The 18,708-nt window shown below is 35.5% G+C and overlaps 1 protein-coding gene and 1 pseudogene across 1 annotated transcript in view; one reads left to right on the forward strand and one right to left on the reverse strand.

The window, feature by feature from the left end:
* Positions 1–14,490, reverse strand: part of LOC145248929 (uncharacterized) — a 40,583-nt gene extending 26,093 nt beyond the window's left edge. The window contains exon 1 of the mRNA XM_080110721.1: positions 13,534–14,490. Coding sequence (XP_079966847.1) covers positions 13,534–14,042 — 509 coding nt within the window. The 5' untranslated portion in view covers positions 14,043–14,490. The remainder of the gene's footprint in view (positions 1–13,533) is intronic.
* Positions 2,763–2,879, forward strand: LOC145249094 (5S ribosomal RNA; annotated as a pseudogene).
* Positions 14,491–18,708: the final 4,218 nt, after the last annotated feature.

Consider the following 18,708-nt stretch of genomic DNA (forward strand, 5'->3'; position numbering starts at 1 on the left):
ACCTGCACTTTTTGTCATTGCTTAGACCACTCATTTTCTTAAAAGCATTGGTCATTAAGCCTTGATCTTGGCAGCCATTATAATCCTCTCTTGATCATAACAGAGCGATCCTCTTTTTAGCCAGTCTATAGAGGCTTCCTTATCTATATAGTCCTGGTTGAATGCATCCAGATGATATGACACTTTCCAATTCTGCCATACAGAATTGGAAAGTGTGAGTCATCTGATATTGAGTTGCAAGGTTCTTTTGGGGGAACGGCTACTATACAGCGAAACATGGAGTATGTAAGTACCGCCACTGGACCATCTGTAAAAAATTAAACATCCAGTGTAGCAGCAAGTCCTGGGAACATCAACCTGAAAGAACCGTTGGAAATGACTTATATACCATACATTACAATCATGTAATCCCTGCAGCCACCTACCTTGAAAATGCTGCTGTCAAACCTGACATAGTTATACGAAATAAGTCAGAGACAGTTGCAACCTTGGTTGAAGTGAGTGTCTCTAATGATACAGGTTTGAACAGAGCTGAAAGTGAGAAACAAACCAAATATCAAGGTCTTATGTATGATATGAAAAGAAACTGGAATCTTAGGCAGATATCAATCATACCAGTTGTTATAGGTGCTACAGGGCTTATGAAGAAGAACCTGAAGTCCTACCTAACTAATATTTCTGGTGAACCAAGTGCAAAAGAGACCCAGACAATTGCACTTAAGGGAACAGCGAGGATACTAAAAAGAGCTCTCGGTTGGTTTCAATAAAAAGCAGAGGAATGTTGGCAGCTGGTTTGGCTGCCCCATACCCAGCATTACAATCTTCAAAGAAAGAAGATGATATTATACTTGGCACACTGTTGGTTGGACCATTCTTCCATTTTTTTGCAGTGGAAGTTCTTGTGTTTTTATCAATTCTTTTGGACTACAGTTTGATTGTTTTGTTTTGTATCAATCCTTTTCGAGTTATTTAATGCGGAATCCAGTAATTTTTCAAATATTTATTCATGGGGTTTATGGTTTAGTTATTTTGTAAAGGAAAATTGTTGTTTTGGTTTTTTACTTTGCAGAACATGATTGAGTTTTCAAAGATAAAGGGGGGAAAAAGACAATAACATCAATGTTTGGCGCAGACAGCCTAATCTGGTAGCATCAGAGTCGAACTACTGTAAAAACTCAGGTCATATGTGCATATATTTCAACAAACGTAAAAATACACTTATGGGTAAGTAATCTATAGATATTTTAAAATCAATAAATATTCATTATTTTATCATCAGTACTAGCAATGGAAAATTAAGTTTTAAACAAAAACAAATTCAAAAAAAAAAATAAAAAAACATTAAAAGAATCATTTTTGGTAGGGAAAATAGGCACAATTTTACTGATACCAATATCTCAAAAAGTTCTGATTTTTACGATTTCTAATTCCGATTAATCGTCCCAACACTAACGGAAATCTCGGAAACCATCAAGAATGAAGAATGTAGCACAACGTCCTAGAAGTGCAAAGCTAGGAGAAATACAATACACATACAAGCAGTATACATTTCGTTTTGGTAAAGATGCCAGAAAGTGCAGCAAACCATATCATTTCAATGGAAATTAGAAATCAGGAAACGAATCGACCAATGAATAACGGAAACATCCCCATTTGATTCAATTTAGAGGAGTCGCTCATTCTATACTAGTAGGGTTACCCGACATTGCTCCGGGCAAAAGTGTAACATATTTTGATTAAAATTTCTATCACTTCACTATCTTTTTCTCTTACCTACTCCTCCGGTCCCCACCTCTTTCTTCCTGTTCATCCTGACATACAAACTTGCACACAGTTGCCTTTTAAATTCTATATAATAGATAAAAAATAATGGTTTTAAATTTTTGGTAGACACAACATCCAGTGTCAGGCTAATTCTAACTAGGAATGCAAAAATCTGTTGCAAATGCAAACATTCTTAAATTACAGGCAAACAATGGCACCGTTATTTCAACACTTGACACTATTGAACTCATTTTGAACATTGAAGGCAGGAGGTCAGATGGAATTTCAGACGTGCAGACATAAGATAATTAGAACTGATTTTACGGAAAAATTTGAAATCAGAATTAGCTTAGAGCTATTTATTTCCCTTCCATGGTGACAAAAGAATCGGAAAGTGGGATTGAAGAGCCAGTGGCACCAAAGAGAAATATTCTGGCTTGATTTGAAAAATAAAAACTTTTTGAACTGTCATACTAATAGCTGTGTCTTTTGTATCAGAATAAACTGCACTTTTTTCTGGACTTCTTTTTCACTCAATGGGGAATATCGAGATATCTCGTGGAACTATGAAGGTATTACTGCCTCTTTCATCTTTGACTAGAAATCAAAGTGCAATAACTGTTCTGCTTATTACATTTTATAATTTCTGCTCTCTGTCAGAGAAAGAGGAATACTAGACGAAGCGATTTTTATTTTTGGGGAGGGGAACTGAATTTTTCCTACATCAAAAAATGACCTCGTGTCCAACTTTGCCTGTAATGTTTTCATTTACCTAAATCCTTTCCATGTGGGTAAAAAAAGGAAACTAAAAACGGCTGGAGATTTTAATGATTATTTTTGGCAGAAGATAGTATCCCAAAAGTGTTTGTTTTTTTTTTTCATTCCTCACAAAACAAGGGATTTCTCTTCTTGAAGGGGGCGGGGGGGACCTTCACATACATATGTTATCACGTATCATATACATATATGTTTGTTATGTCATATGCATATATGTTATCATATACAGCATAATCACGTTGACACACCGGTTTTCATCAGATCACCGAAGTTAAGCAACGTTGAGCCTGGCTAATACCAGATGGGTGACCATTTGGGAATTCTAGGCGCTGTATGTGCTCTCCGCTTATCTCGGCATTGTTTCCAGTCATCTTGTACCTCAACTTGCCACTGGTATGCAACAATGTTGACTCAGGAGAGGCGTAGTTGGAGATTGCGCAACTCTTGCCACACAAATTTCACGCGCAGGCACCCTTACAGTGGGTATCCATAGTCTGTCAAGACTGAAGGAAGCCTTAAATATATGTTATCACATACATATGTTTGTATGTACATTATCACCTTTCACACAAATTTGTGTTTGGACTAATTTGCATATTCCTTTAAAAAAAAACTTTAAAAATTCATTTTTATCGGCTGATTAGTTTCTATTAAGCAATTTGTGCATATTTTCTACATTGTGCATAATTGCATGGCATTTGGAGCAAATCTATCCTAGAACGGTCTCTACCAAACTACTTCGTCAATTTTTGCTGTAAATTTTTTTTTTTTTTACATGGTAGTCACCACTTATCAGGGCCCGGAAGCCACTCGGGGATAAGGGTAATTGCGTGTGCAGTAATCAATGGGATAATATCGTAATAATCGTTAGTAATGGAGATTTGATAAAGTGTCTTACTTAAGGGTGCGGTTTATCAGGAATTTGTTTATGTTAGATTTTAAGACATCCAAGTTGTAGTCAGATGGGAAACAGGCAAACGGAACAGAGTTCCATAAGTGTGCACTTCTAAGAAAAAAATTTTGTTCATGGAATCTACGTTTTGATTTAGGCACAGATAAAGAGTGGGGAAAATTATTGACAGTGGTTTCAGCTAGAAGGGTGTTTTTCGTGAAATATTGGCAAGGGGGGACCAGAGATTGGAGCTCAGACGAGCACTTGCCATGGAAATAACGATAAAACAAAGACATACATACTTGGAACTTGATACATGGAGTATTCAGACCTATGGAATAAAATCGATTTGATTTTTAGATGGAAAAATAGCCGTTCAGAGGGTAAAAATTGAAAAGTAATGGCACTTGGCAGGTGTAGTTTGATGTAATGTAGGAGCTCTAGGTAAGCGCAAATATACATTTATACGATGAATGTATATTTTTTAGATGAGGTGTTGTTAAAAAAAAAAGTGGTAGTAGGCAGGCTCGAATCCATAACACAAAGGAGGAAAAAAAAAAATTAACGTCTTGGCCAATGCATCCATGGTGCAAGCAGAAGTCCAGAGTGTTGAAATTAAACATAGTCAATCCAACAGAGACAATGAATGCGAAAACGTCGATGAAAAAAATGACTCATCCTTGTACAAAAATGCCCGGTGAAGGAATGAATGTTTTGGGCCAATTTTTTTATATTTGTTGTCCGAAGGATTGAGCTTCAAAATAATACCAATCTCGTGAGGATCCGTCGTGCATGTCGAAAGAGACATACATACACATATTTTGCCTTTTATATATTAGATTATGCAAAAGCTGGCTTAGTTTGTGTTATATTGTGTAGAAGCACCTAAAGTTATAATAATGTTTTTTAATCTCTATTTGTGAAATTGGTGTTTCTTTATAGTTTCTATTCAACAGTTTAAAGGCTTTCAAATTCTTTTCAGATTTCAATGTAATTCATTCATGTTTTTGTTAACAAAAAATTAAAGTAGCTGACTTGTTTATGAACAAACCAAAATGCATTACGATGGATTTAATTTTGCAATTCAATCATTACAAAAAAAAACTGTATTTAAAATGGCGGTCCTTTTTATTTTTGGGTGGCAAAGTAACTTATCTCAACATTTTATATATTTAAACACAGATTTTTGTATTAAAAAAAAAAAAAAAAAAAAAAGTTTTTCGATTTTACAAAAATGAGACACGAAAAAGGTGTTATATGATTGTCTGCTCTTTTTTTTACTTCCGGTTTCTGCTGTCGTTTTGGTTGGGTAATTAGAAGGACTAAGACAACAGCATATTCTTTTCATTGTTTTGACTCTCGAGTGTGCATCCGTTGATATCTTATATGCTTTTATATAGAGTGATGTGGTTCGCGGTTGATTAACTGTGTCGGATATATACTCGAGAATCAAAACAATGATAAGAATATTCTGTTTTCATAGCCCTAAAGGGCTCTATGGACAAATTTATCTTTAGTCGACCTTTGATAACTAAATATATTCGTTTACTAGCCAAATAAAAAAGTTACTAGCCAAACCCACATGATTTTTGGAATATGACATCTTCGTTCTGTGATGATTATGTACATAATAAAGTTTTTTCCGTATTTTTTTAATAAGTGTAATTCTAAATATTCAACAAATTTTATGTTGATACTTGAAAGTATAAACATTCTAATTTCTTCAGATATGTTTTTAAACGGCCTTCAGTAGTGAGTTTTAAAAGATTGTCAGTGAAAGAAATACAATCGCCAAAAGATAAGTGTTTCATTATTTCTAGTCGCCATTTTGAAAAATTACTCGCAAATGCGACTGTTTCACTCGCAATGTAGAGCTCTACCTATTAATTAGACATAGTCAAGCGGACAAGGAAGACATTTTAACATAAGGTTGGGGGTGTCGTTTTCATGTTATCTGCAAGGAAGATATCAATCTTAAAAGAGACTATATCTTGCTTGCCATCGTCGTCTCGTCCATGGTAATCATGAAGTAAAAAAGAAGTAAAAAATCAGGCAATCTGGACTGTAACAGAAAAAAAAAGAAAACATGGAAACTCTTAGCAATCCAAGAGGACATATTTCCTTAATAATTGTTTTAATTTATGTGGTGTAGGCGAGGAGAAAAAGAGAAAGTGTTTTCGCGTATCAGTCAATCTGTTCGAGAACAATACTGTTTTGTTGTTTCTCCTTTTCAGAAAAAACAACCAAATAATGCTCTTGTCAAATTTCGTTTTTTATTGCAGCTTTTATTTTAAAAATAGATGCTTAATAGTAAATAAAAAATAAAATACTACTTCAACGTGTAGTTATAAAAGTTGTTGAGATAGAGTCGACAAAGCGATTTTTTTTAATATGTCGGTTTAAGCAAGAACAATATTATGTATTTAAATGTCACCTCGAAAATAGTAACATATCCAAAAATTATGAAAATTCATTGTGTAGAACAATTGCTATTGTGTTTTTAGTAAAAAAAAAAAAAATAGGTAACAAATGCTGGAAGCCATTGTACTGTAATTTAAAATATGCGTTCCAAGTACAATGTACAGTGTGTGTGAATTCTTCCCCGTTTACTTTATAACATCTAAGAAAAATGCTATTTTACCCAATTTTCTGTGGTCCTGGATATCACCTTAAACTATATCCGATGGTGAGGCCCCAGCTTGCGGGCTTTGGGGAGTGTGGAGCCACCCTTTAATTGCCATTGCCCCCAGGTCCAGTCTGACCTGGAGTGGTAGCACCTGCTAGGGTCCCAACTATGGGTTCAATAGAAACTGACTTGAAAAAAAAAAAATATATATATATATATATATTCTATTAAAAAAATTTTCTTTAAAATCACCGGATTCGGCATTAAATAATCTGAAAAGGGTTGACATGCCGTAAAACAAAAACAACCAACCAATTTTCTGTAAAAAAAAATTACAGTGCTTATGCACTTATATTACCATATTGTCTTTTTAATAGTATTTAAGTTAAATTCAAATTTTACATTTTTTTTATTAAATTGTTAGATGAAAGTACAGAATAATTACAAAACACCCTCCCCATGTTAAGAATGGCTTTCTAAATAATATTGTTATCATTTCAACATGGTAACATAAGTGCACAAGTACAAAAATTACTTTTAACTATAACTTTCTACTCAGTGAATATTCGTACTGTAGGGATATATTACTATTTTCGACAGGGCAATTAAGTACGTAATATTGTTGTTTTTATTAAAACGACAGAATCAAAAATGAATCTGTTGACCCTATCTCAGAAAGCACCAAAAGTTACATTGACACAAGAAAAAAATACACGTTAAGTGATCGTACAATTTTAGAGATTATCCAAAGAATAAAATAAACATCATGCGTGGAGTCCTGGAAAGGTTATTCGGAATCTTAAATGATTGTTCTAAGGGAGGTAATTCTATTTTACTAAGAATTATATAAAGAAAAAAATTTGATTCCTTATTTTCAGTTTATAGCAATGTCCATAACAGGTTAAGTGAAGCAAGGTCCAAGCTTCCGTCCTGCAATTCCAATTGCACGAACTTGCACGTTAAAATGTTGGAAGATGATTCTATTACTTCTCCACTTCCCACCTATGAAAACGTGTTGAGTTATCGATAATCCCCTCAACAAGATTCTTTTAAACTTACTCCCATAGCTATAAACGATAATGTCAAAACAAAACGTGGGGTTCTATCTCAGATTTTGAGTGTATACGACCCATATTTCGTTACTTCTTCCTGTCACTATTCAGGGGAAGATTCTTGTCAGTCAATTGTGGAAGAGCAATTTATCATAGGATCAGCAGATCCCTGAAAGTTTTATTTTGTGGCAAATGCATGCGAAAGAATTAAATAATTTATGCGACTTTGAGTTTCCCAGATATGTGTTTCGGGAGGACTTCCCGGTTGAAATCATTTGTTTCTGTGATGCATCTAAGCATGCCTACGGATTTTCATTGCGAAACAAGGGACTCAATGTTCCTTAATGTTCGCAAAAGCTAAAGTGACTCCCATCAAAGGGAAAGCACTCCCTCCCTTCAAATTGATAGCTATATATCTGGCCCTTAAAGTTATTCCTCAGGTACTGGAGGCCCTAATGCCTATCAATATTGATGCCCTTTTCCTTGTGTCAGATGCACAAGTAGCTCCATCGTGGGTTTTAAGCAGGAAGGGTTCCAAAAGAAATAATTTTGTGGAAAATCGTATAGCGGATATAAATAAATCCTTGGAGGAGATTAACCTCAAATTTGGGGTACTCCCTAAACTCAAGTATGTGTCTTCACTGAATAATCCAGCGGATCTATTAACTAGATGCATTACTAACTCTAAGTTCACACAAGTATTCAATTTCTGGGTATATGGACTAGATTGGCTAAATCAAGATAGCATCAGTTGACCCATCTCTCCCTTACCCTGTCTAAGTATTTTGCCCAAACTTCAGAAGGGTTGAGACTTATTCGGAGATTTAATGAGCAAAATTTCGCCCACAGACATCTTTTCCTGTATGTTCTCAGATGATGCTGCTCAGACGAGAACTGTTTACCTTTAAATACATCTGATTTCTCTACATTAGTTAAGGCAATTAATTTCTTAGAAAAGTTTTTAAGATCCGGTGGTAAGTTACAACACTGAAATACTGACAATTATTTATAATTGTTGCTCTTTTCTCGCATGCAAAGAAAAGTTTTTCCCTCTGAATTAGACTATTTAAAACAACTTTCAATTAAGGTTGTACCACCAAGGTTAGTGGCCCTTGGCTTATTTTTAGATAAGGATGGTCTGATGCGGACCAGGTAAGGGGGGGGGCATCTTAACCCTTAGCAAGTTAAGGTTATCTGGATTTTGGATCCCCCAGGGGAGACAAGCAGTGAAGACATTTCTCCGCAGTTGCATTACATGTAAGAGGATCAATTTGCTACCCTGCAAGGCTCACCTCCCCTCCGGGTCTCAACTGCCCTCGCATAGGGTAAATTTTGTCCACTTCTTCAAACAGATGGGTGTGGATTTTACAGGGTATTATTTCGTTAAATACAATGAACAAGATGTAAAAATGTATGTTTTGTTTACTTGTATAAGCTTGCTTGCTATCTCTCTAGAACTACTACCAGACATGAGCACACGTTCATCCTTATTAACATTTATCAAATTCACCAACTTATTTGGTGTATCTTCACATATGTATTCCAATAATGTCAAGTCATTCTTAGCGTCAGCCATTATATTATCAGACGTATTCGTCTCTGACGAATTTAAGGAATATTTTAATTTTATTTCTATTAATCACCTTACCACTCCCCCTTTATTCTGCTTGGAAGGGGGGGGCCGATTAAAACTGTTAAACAGTGTTTGATAAAACTAATGGGTAGGAGGTCGGTAGGTTATTTTGAATTCCTAACCACCATCTCAGACATGCAAAATGCTGTAAAGGATAGGCCGCTCACGTTTATTTCAGCATAGGATAGAGGTCTTGACATTCTGACTCCTAACCACTTTCTGCAAATGGCCTATCATCCCCGCTTGCTAATCAATAATTATGGTTCTGAGGAACTGTGTCCAGATCCTCCTAAATAGAAGTACACTTTTCGTTCCCTTGAACTAAGGGACAAATTTATTAACAAATTTGAACGTATTTGGCATAACGACTACTGGTGTCACTTAGAGAAGTCGATGCCAACATAAGGGAGGATTTGTGTATAAATTCATTTAACAGCAAACAGACGCACATATTTAAATTCAATAATGATAATTAGTTGCATTAAAGTTAAGCTCCTCAGGACAACTTTTGTTACCTGTCACTTACTAACAGTTTTAAATTACCTCATATTCTAATTAGAAAAAAGTAATGAATAATAATTACTTTTTCCTCCTTTCTTTGGCAGTGTATGGGAAATCCTACAATTATAAGCAAGCCCCTCATTGGCTGATTGGCCACCCACTGTCTTTGTTTAAACCAAACAGATCTTTGAACAGTGCTGAACCCGTATTCCAGTTCCTGATGAAGATAAAAGATAATTTTTCAAGGTGTTACCAGCTCTATACAGAGGCAAAATAAGCATTTCCTTTTTTGAAACAAAGAATGAATAAAATTTGTGTCAAATTTTAAGGGTATGTTTTGTTGTAATTGTTAACTTTTTGCTACTGTCTTGGAGCAAAAACAGGTGAGAAGATACAACTTAATAAACCAAAATACCATTAAACTTGAAAATCCTATCAATAATAATAATAATAATAATAATAATAATATTTAGTGGGACCTGTGGAAATTCCACAGCGGCATCTTTCATATGTAATATATTGCTGTTAGGTATTCTGTGGACGTTCAGCGTGAATGAAGATCCCGCAATATTATTGTACCTATTTACTATGCCTCCCCACGGGACAGAGTTAGACCCCAGGGTCGTTTTTTAACGCGGAGAAAACGTACAAAAATAAAAATTGTCTCAGTCGTGAAGGATTTCTTCTCCACCGAAAGAGAACAAGAAATAGAAGTGCAGCATCTGAAGAACAGATGCTACACTTTATTGTAGCCCTTTTGTTAAAACTGTAAAATTATAATTACTTCTTTTTTTTTTTTTTTTTTACACAGGCATCATCACATTATCAAGGCCAAGAGGCCACTCGAGGATTTATCTAAGTAATCTGGTTAATGTGGCGTCAGAATATATCTGGTTATTACAGTTTATCTCCAATATCTTTTTAGGAGTTTGTGACATTTTTCCATCGTATGGATGCCCAGCGTGAACATCATGCCTGGAGTCCTGGAAAGGTTATTCAGAATTTAAAATGATTGTTCTAAAGGAGGTAATTAGGGTTTGTATTACTGTACACATAGATTCGAAAAAGTTATCAACAAACAAATACATAACAAATAAATTTTATCAAAGGCAAGATAAGTTACTTTTCTACCTAATTGGATATTTTTTAGTGTTTTTATTTGATGTAACATGTTTATTCAGCTCGAAAAACATACAGTGTTTTCCAATGTATTGCAAAGTTAAAAATGGCGACCGGCACTCTCTTTGACATAAGTTTGGGAAAAGGAGTTAAAAATAAAAAAACTAGACAAAGAGAGTGCCGGTCGCCATTTTTAACTTTGCAATACATTGGTAAACACTGTATGTTTTTCGAGCTGAATAAACATGTTACATTAAATAAAAACACTAAAACATATCCAATTAGGTAGAAAAGTAACTTATCTTGCCTTTGATAACATTTATTTGTTATATATTTGTTTGTTGACAACTTTTTCGAATCTATGTATACAGTAATACAAACCCGGTAATTCTATATTATTATACCAATGGCAATATACCATCTTTAAATAGAACAGATACTACCCTTGGATGCTATCCAAAAGACCAAGGTATATTTTAGTTTCACGTATGGCCCAAAAGCAATATCGGCACTTCTGTATGTCAGTGACATGAAGCGAATGTGTGTATTTTAGTTTCAAGAACCGTCGACATATGTCGCCTGTCAGCCAAAGAACAGGGGTCGATTACTCTTCCTTTTCTAAAAATGCGTACAAACTAAAATTGTATTTGGATACATTTTTATACAAACTCTGTAGAAAAAAAATTATTCTTGAACCTCTATAAATGTTCATGTTTTTAAAATTATATTTTGCTACATTTTTATACAACCTTACCGTAACAATGGCCAGTGACTCCCTGTCTGAGAGTACATCTTTCAAACTGCTTGGCCTAACGTTCACAGGAAACATGAGTTGGAACAATTATATTGAAAACATTGCCAGGGCCGCTGCGAAAAAGGTAGGCTCTCTCTACCGTGCTAGAAAACTACTGACACTTGAAAGTATCCTGTACCTCTATAAGGCCACCATTCGCCCATGTATGGAGTATTGTTGTCACATTTGGGCTGGTGCATCTGCTACTAGTCTTTCGCTCCTAGACAAGGTTCATAAAAGAGTCGCCAATCTGATAGGCCCTGAACTGGCATCTAAGCTTCAGCCTTTGTCCCATCGACGAAACGTTGCATCCCTCTGCCTGTTCTACAAGAATTTTAATGGTGAATGCTCTGACGAACTGCAGACACTTGTGCCCCCACGACGTAGACAACCTCGACAAACCAGACAGGCATCTAAATCCCACCCCCACACAGTAGAGATCCCTAGATGTAAAAGATCTTTCTACTCCAGTAGTTTCTTCCCCAGAACCGCTAGACTCTAGAATTCCATTCCAGGTTCCTGCTTCCCTAACTGTACTGACATGCAGAAGTTAAAGTGCAACGTGAACCAACATCTTGCTGCCAAAATCCCAACATAGTGCCCCAGTAGTTGCTGCCCCTGATAGTAGCCCCCTACACCAAAGCGGCAATACGCCTTGTTTGGGGTGAAAATGTAAAAAAAATAAATAAATAAAAATAAAAAATAATAATTCTAAAAACAATCAATCTATAAATGTTTCGAGTTTTTATAATATTCATTATTTTATTTTCAGTTATGAATCACTCATTTAAAATAAATTATATTAATACATTAAAATTATATTTTGATACATTTTTTATTCAATGTTTTGATGTTCATATATTTTTGTATTATTTATTTCGTTAGTATATATTTTTGCGTTATCGTAAACCACGTAATGGCCGGTAGAGACGTTATTTCTCTTTCGAAGAACAGGGGGTCGATAACTTGTCACTGTTGGTTGCTAATATGTCACTGTCCTGCAGAAGTGCCAAAATCATTTTTTTATATATATATATATATATATATATATAAATAAACAATTATATTTTATTTTTTGGTATTTTTTTAGATTAGGTCCACTTCCGCAATTTTCTTTTAAATGACGACTTTTATAAGTTTTCTACTATGCTGAATACGGAAATCGCATTGAAAATTTGCAGAAATAAGTAGTTATCGAGATATAAAAAGTTGTATTATGCATTGTATTCTTTGGCGGCCATCGTTTTTATGCGCGTGCGCGCTCCATAAACAAACCTACGCGCGTAACAAAGATGGCCGCCAAAGAATACAATGCATAATACAACTTTTTATATTTCGATAATTAATTATTTCTGCAAAATTTCAAGACGATTTCCGTATTCAGCATGGCCAAAAACCTTTCTAATCGCCATTTAAAAGAAAATTGTGGAGGTAGACCTAATCTGAAAATTTACCATTTTTTTTTTTTTTTATGTATAAAAAAAAAAATGGTAAATTTTCAGATTAGGTCCACCTCCACAATTGCGTCTTCGGTGATCGGGAGATCCTATTTATTAAGAAGGAGCATAGAAGGTGATAACTACTACGAACATTAATTCAATGTTCGTAGTTGTTATCATCTTTTATCTTCTTTTTTAATAAATAGGATCTCCCGATAAACTAATTTATAATCTGGAAATCGTGACACATATACGTACGTACGTTAAAGGTACTGCCGATGATGACGATAACAAAAACAACAACACAGTTCTTATTCTGCACAGATACCTTTAAGTTATTCACTTGGTATAAGAAAGACATTTTCATTGTTTTTCGTTTTTTTTTTAATTAATTTAAATGACAAAAAAAAAAAAAAAGAAAATCACAATGAAGAAAAAATTAAACACTAGACATTTTCGAATTTTTATGAGGGGGGATATTTAAGAAATGCAATTATCTTATTGAATAACTTTTCCAAATGTTCAATAATTAGCAATATTAGCTCCCCGGGGGGAGGGGATCAAATATCTTAAAAAATGAAAAGTATGATTTCTGGATGTCAAGATAGAAATTATAGCATGTCAGATATTCCATAAACAAAAACAAGCGGACGTCACGTGGTACTTGTGCCTTGTAAATATCATACAGCGTGTCAAACTAGCCGAACTACGGAAGGACAAAAGTGTAGTAATAAGAGAGCTTTGACAATATTTATAAAACGACAAACAAACAACGACAACAAGGCGTTAAGCACTAAGCAGGTTCCCTTTTCTTCAATTTGAAAGAGGTTTCAAGAAACACCCTTTTTTCTTTTCTTTTCCAACCACGTGCAAACAAAATCGCCGTTGAAAATCGGTCGGTTGAGGGGAAAGGGATAACAATTTAATTCTATCTTACCTGAATCCTGACAATTTTTTCCTTCTCATATTCCTGAGTTCTTGGGTGTGTAGATTAACTGACCATCGTCCCTGACCGTCGACAAGTTTTGTGGTCAAGATTTCCATGATGGGGTCGCTTTCTTCTTCCTCATCATCATCTTCTCCCCGGTCAATTTGTTGGTTATCGTAATGCTTATGGCGATGATAATGATGGCTGTGATAATGATTACTATTATCTATTTCGTCGTCGGCATCATGTTCTTCGTCCAGTTCGTTGTATTTTTTATAGTTATTCCGGATAGAATATAACGTTGTCAGCCTCGAAAAATGGTTATTATCGGCGCCGTCGTCGTCTTCATCTTCGGGGATTTCTTGTGTCGTATCCACAGGAACTACTTTGCCCAGGCGAGGCTCCAGTTTCCAATGGGTCGAACTCCTCGTTTGGTGTTGGACAAGATGCAAAGAAATTAAATAAATTGCCATAAAAACCGACGATGTTGGGGGCGACAAAATATCATAAGGCCCCATGATTGATCCTTTTTTTTAAAAGCCGCTTTTCTCTTAACGCTCAAAAACATAGAAGAAATTCTGGGTTTAAAATTCAATAATAAAATATAACGTACAAACAAAAAACGTCGTTAAGGGCCGAAGAATTTTGTTTTGTTCTCTCTCTCTCTTTCTCTCTTTGCGTTTTCGCGGAATATTTTTGCTCAAACTAAATTACTTCCCCCTTTTTACGGTTCTTTTTCTTTTCTTTTTCAAACCGATTTTGTTTAGTCTAAAATAAAAGAGAAGTTAAAAAGATGAAATATAAATCCCACTGGTGTCGACTTAAAAAGAGTACACCCTGAGAAAAAAAACGCGTGTTCCACATTATAAAGTTCCTAAAAATAAAACTTTAAATAAAAAAATAAATCTCCGGTTTTCTAAAATCGTGTTTTGGTTGCTACGAAAATACGGAATAAATACGAGAAGAAACGCAAACACAAAAAGAAAATACAATATTTACTTTCTGTTTTAAATAATAATGAAAACTATACAACTTCTTTAATTGTGTCTGTCTCTCTGTTTCTCGCGTCTTACGTACATATTATTTTATTTATTAATCGATTATTTACTCCAATAAAAAAAATTAAATAGCATAAAGTACCAAAGGGAACTTTTTAAAATTTTATAAAAAAATGAATCACTAAGCGAAATCCAGCAGAATGCATTTCTGTTTTGTTGTTTTTTTTTTTTTGTTTTTTTTTTCCCCAACCAATTCAACCATTTTAATCTGTTGTTAATTAGTTAGAAAAATAAAAGAAACAATTATTTTGTGATTTTTCGAAATTTTAAAGGAATTTGGAAGCATTTAAACTGTCAAATAAAGAATCATTTCTGGATTTTAAAATCTTAGCAAATATTAAAATTTTTAGAGTAATAATAATTTTATAAATAGAGATTTAAAATGCATACTTTGAAAGAAAACAAACTTACAGCTTTATTAACAATTGGTTCAATTAATAAATTAATGACTACGATATCATAATAATTAAATTTAACCTTTAAATTGCTTTTAAAAATAAATAATAATAATAATAATAATAATAATAATAATAATAATAATAATTTGGTTTAAAAAAAGCAAAACAAGAATGAAAGTAAAAATACTCCCGATTAACGCCGAGTAGATATAACTGGAGAGAGAGAGAGAGAGAGAGAGAGAGAGGGAGAGAGAGAGAGAGAGAGAGAGAGAGAGAGGGGGGACTCGAAAACGACTGGGCCTATTTTTATGATATTTCACGCAAAGATACTTTATGTGACTGGCAGTGTTCTTAAATAGGTTTTGTATTGGAATGTCTTCGATAAGTATCGTCGATACTTAGTATCGATAATCGAAAGAATAAACATGCGATTTTGACCAAAGTTAATACCTTACGCAGCCTAACATCACAGGTGCCTTTGAGAAGTCTTACACAAACTGAAAGGCCCAACATGTAAAATCAACAGCTGATTCTTTGATGTGACAGGGGCACATTCGAAATTAATCTTTCTGTTCAGTGCACAATTGAAGCATGACACTTAACTTTTTCATTTTAAACTTTAATTTAAGTAATTATATATAGAAACGATTTTATAAAATCAACAGTAGGTTCTCTACAGTGCAATATAGACCACAATGTATTGTGGACTAAGTTACTGTAAGGAGGCATGTGAAGTTTCCTCCCGGTGCACCACGATGGGTCCTCAACTAGAGCAGGTAATTAATCGATTTGATTGAAAAATAAATAATGCATAAAAATATGGGAGTGTGAGTTGATCATCATTCAATCCCGGGCAACGTTGAATCTCCCTGCTAGTTTTGTATAAGAACTAGCCTGGGTGACCGGCATTGCTCGAGTGTTTGTAGCAGTGTGTTGTGCAAAAAAAAAAAAAAAAAAAAGTTGTAGCAGGCAGGCAGGCTTGAACCCGTCACACAAAGGCGGAAAATAAAGTGGAGGTGTGTGTAAGGGTGTTGGTTGAGCAGAAAAAAAAAGGAGGAAAATTGCGAACGCAAAAAAAAACAAACAAAAAAAAAACGTGGTAGTAGTAGGCAGGCAGGCTCAAACCTGCACCGCAAAAGAGGCAAAGAATGTGAAAAAAAAAAAAAAAAAAACTGACGTCTTTGCTGTTGCGCCCATCACCAAACCAGAAGTGATGTAGGTTTAAATTAAGGCTATACAATCGAAAAGAGAGGATGACTTTCGAAAATATCGGCAAAAAAATCGACACCTCTCTGCAGAAAAGTGCCAAGTTGAGAGTGAAGGAATTAATGTTTTGGGCCAATTTTTTTATAGTTATCGTCCAAACGGTCGAGCTTCAAAATGATACTGGTCTCATGAAAATCCGTCGCCTTTGTTGAAAGTTTTAGGCAGATATACAAACATACATACATTTAAACAGACAGGTGAGATTTATATTATAGATAAACTATGACTTAATGCTCATGTAGGGTGAAAGGTGAGATGAAAAACCAAGAAATGAGAAAGTCTATCAATACAAAAGTAATTACTTTTTGTTTGCAACTTGTTAAGGCAACAGAAGAGTTTGTGAATAATGAGAGTTGAAAGAACAGAATGTTCAAAGAACAGAATGTTCAAAGAACATTCCAGGTGAACGAAGAGTCATTTTGTCTGTAAAAAGAAATTGAGTATGCATGTTATTTCGGCTGGTATTGTGTGCATTTATGTATGTATGACTGACATGTGCAGAAACGCCCAAGCACAGTGTGTGCATGCTCTCGCTGGACGCCCAGGAGCTATACAAGGATGACTCAAGCTGTTTCAACATCATGGCCTTCAACCCAAAGTTATACCACCGTTTGCTGGCAGTGACTCCGGGCAGGTGATAGTGAGAAAGTAAAAGAAAGTACAACTGATATGTCAGTGAAGTGAGTAAAGCATATCGAGTGCGTCGTACTAATGCGTTTGTCTGGCAATGCATATGCTGCGTATCAATAATTGGGGGAGGAGAAACGCATTGGGATTTAAATTGTGAGAAGGAAACATTGTACACAGCTTTTCATTTAGACCTTTTCGCCGCATGGAAGTAATTTGCGGCACATCACCTTCATGCAGGAAAAACAATCGATGTCTTCTTGGCAGAACTACACTGACTTGCACTTTGTTTGGCGGCATGTCAGATCGTTGCTTGCAGTGAGCATTTATTGCTGGACTGCTCAAACATGAAGAAGAGATCTTTGGAGCATCCTCTCAAATCGAGGACCTAGATTTGTCATCTGTGCTGGCATGAGTTTGTGTCATCTTGAAGAACTGTGTTGGCGTTACAGAACATGCTGCAGTAGCTGCATAGGTGTCATAATGCACACAGAAGAAATGGATGTGCTCCCAAAATGCTACCAACGGGATGGACCCAATTATAGAGCAAACTAGAGCATTGCTAAGGCCGCTGCGAGGAAGGTAAGTTCTATCTACCATACTAGAAAGCTACTTATGCTTGAAAGTATCCTGTAACTCTATAAGGCCACCATTCGCCCATGTATGAAGTATTGTTGTCAGATTTAGGCTGGTGCATCTGTTACTTGTCTCTCCCTCCTGAATAGGGTTCAAAAGAGAGTCGCCAAGCTGATAGGTCCTGAACTGTCATCTAAGCTTCAACCTCTGTCTCATCGATGAAATGTTGCATCCCTCTGCCTGTTGTACAAATACTTTAATGGTAAATGCTCTGACGAACTACAAGCACTTGTACCCCCTTGCCGTAAATACCTCCGATAAACCTGACAAGCAGCTAAATCCCACCCCTTAACAGTAGAGATCCCTAGGTGTAAGAAAGCCTTCTACTCCAGTAGTTTCTTCCCCAGAACTGCTAGCCTTTGGAACTTCCTTCCGGGATTCTGCTTTCCCAACTGTACTGACATGCAGAAGTTCAAATGCAATGTGAACAAACATATTGCTGCTCATTTTCCTTCATAATGTCCCTGCAACTTATGTCCCTGATAGTAGCCCCCAACTTCAAAGTGGCAATGTGCCTTGTTTGGGGTGAAAACTGAATAAAAAACTAAAAAAAAACTATTGTAAATGGCGCATTACCAGTGATAAGTGTCTGCATCAACGGAATACTTTGCGTAAATCTGGTTGACACAGGATGCACACATACTTTAATACGCAAGTTATGCTGTCAGTCATGGACAAAGAAAGCAAGACAGCAGACAGAAGTGCACTTAAGTTGCATCTCTCTGCCTGTTCTACAAATACTTTAATGGTGAATGCTCTGACGAACTACAAGCACTTGTACCTCCTCGACGTGACTACCCCCGACAAACCCGACAAGCAACTAAGTCCCACCCCTTTACAGTAGAGATCCCTAGGTGTAAGAAAGCTTTTTACTCCAATAGTTTCTTCCCCAGAACTGCTAGACTTTGGAACTCCCTTTCGGGATTCTGCTTTCCCAACTGTTCTGATATGCAGAAGTTCAAATGTAATGTGAACAGACATATTGCTGCTCATCTCCCTTCATAATGTCCTTGCAACTTATGTCCCCGATAGTAGCCCCCTACTTCAAAGTGGCACTGTGCCTTGTTTGGGGTGAAAATTGATTTAAAAAAAAAAAAAAGTGCTGTGGAACTGTGGTGGTAAAAGTTAGCATCGATGAAAAGCTCGCCATGACTATGAAGTTCTATTTGTAGACAGAGACTTACTAGGATTTGATTTGC

This window comes from Euprymna scolopes, chromosome 27 (genome assembly GCF_053919585.1).
Source record: "Euprymna scolopes isolate OS-2025 chromosome 27, ASM5391958v1, whole genome shotgun sequence".
Lineage (NCBI taxonomy): Eukaryota > Metazoa > Mollusca > Cephalopoda > Sepiida > Sepiolidae > Euprymna > Euprymna scolopes.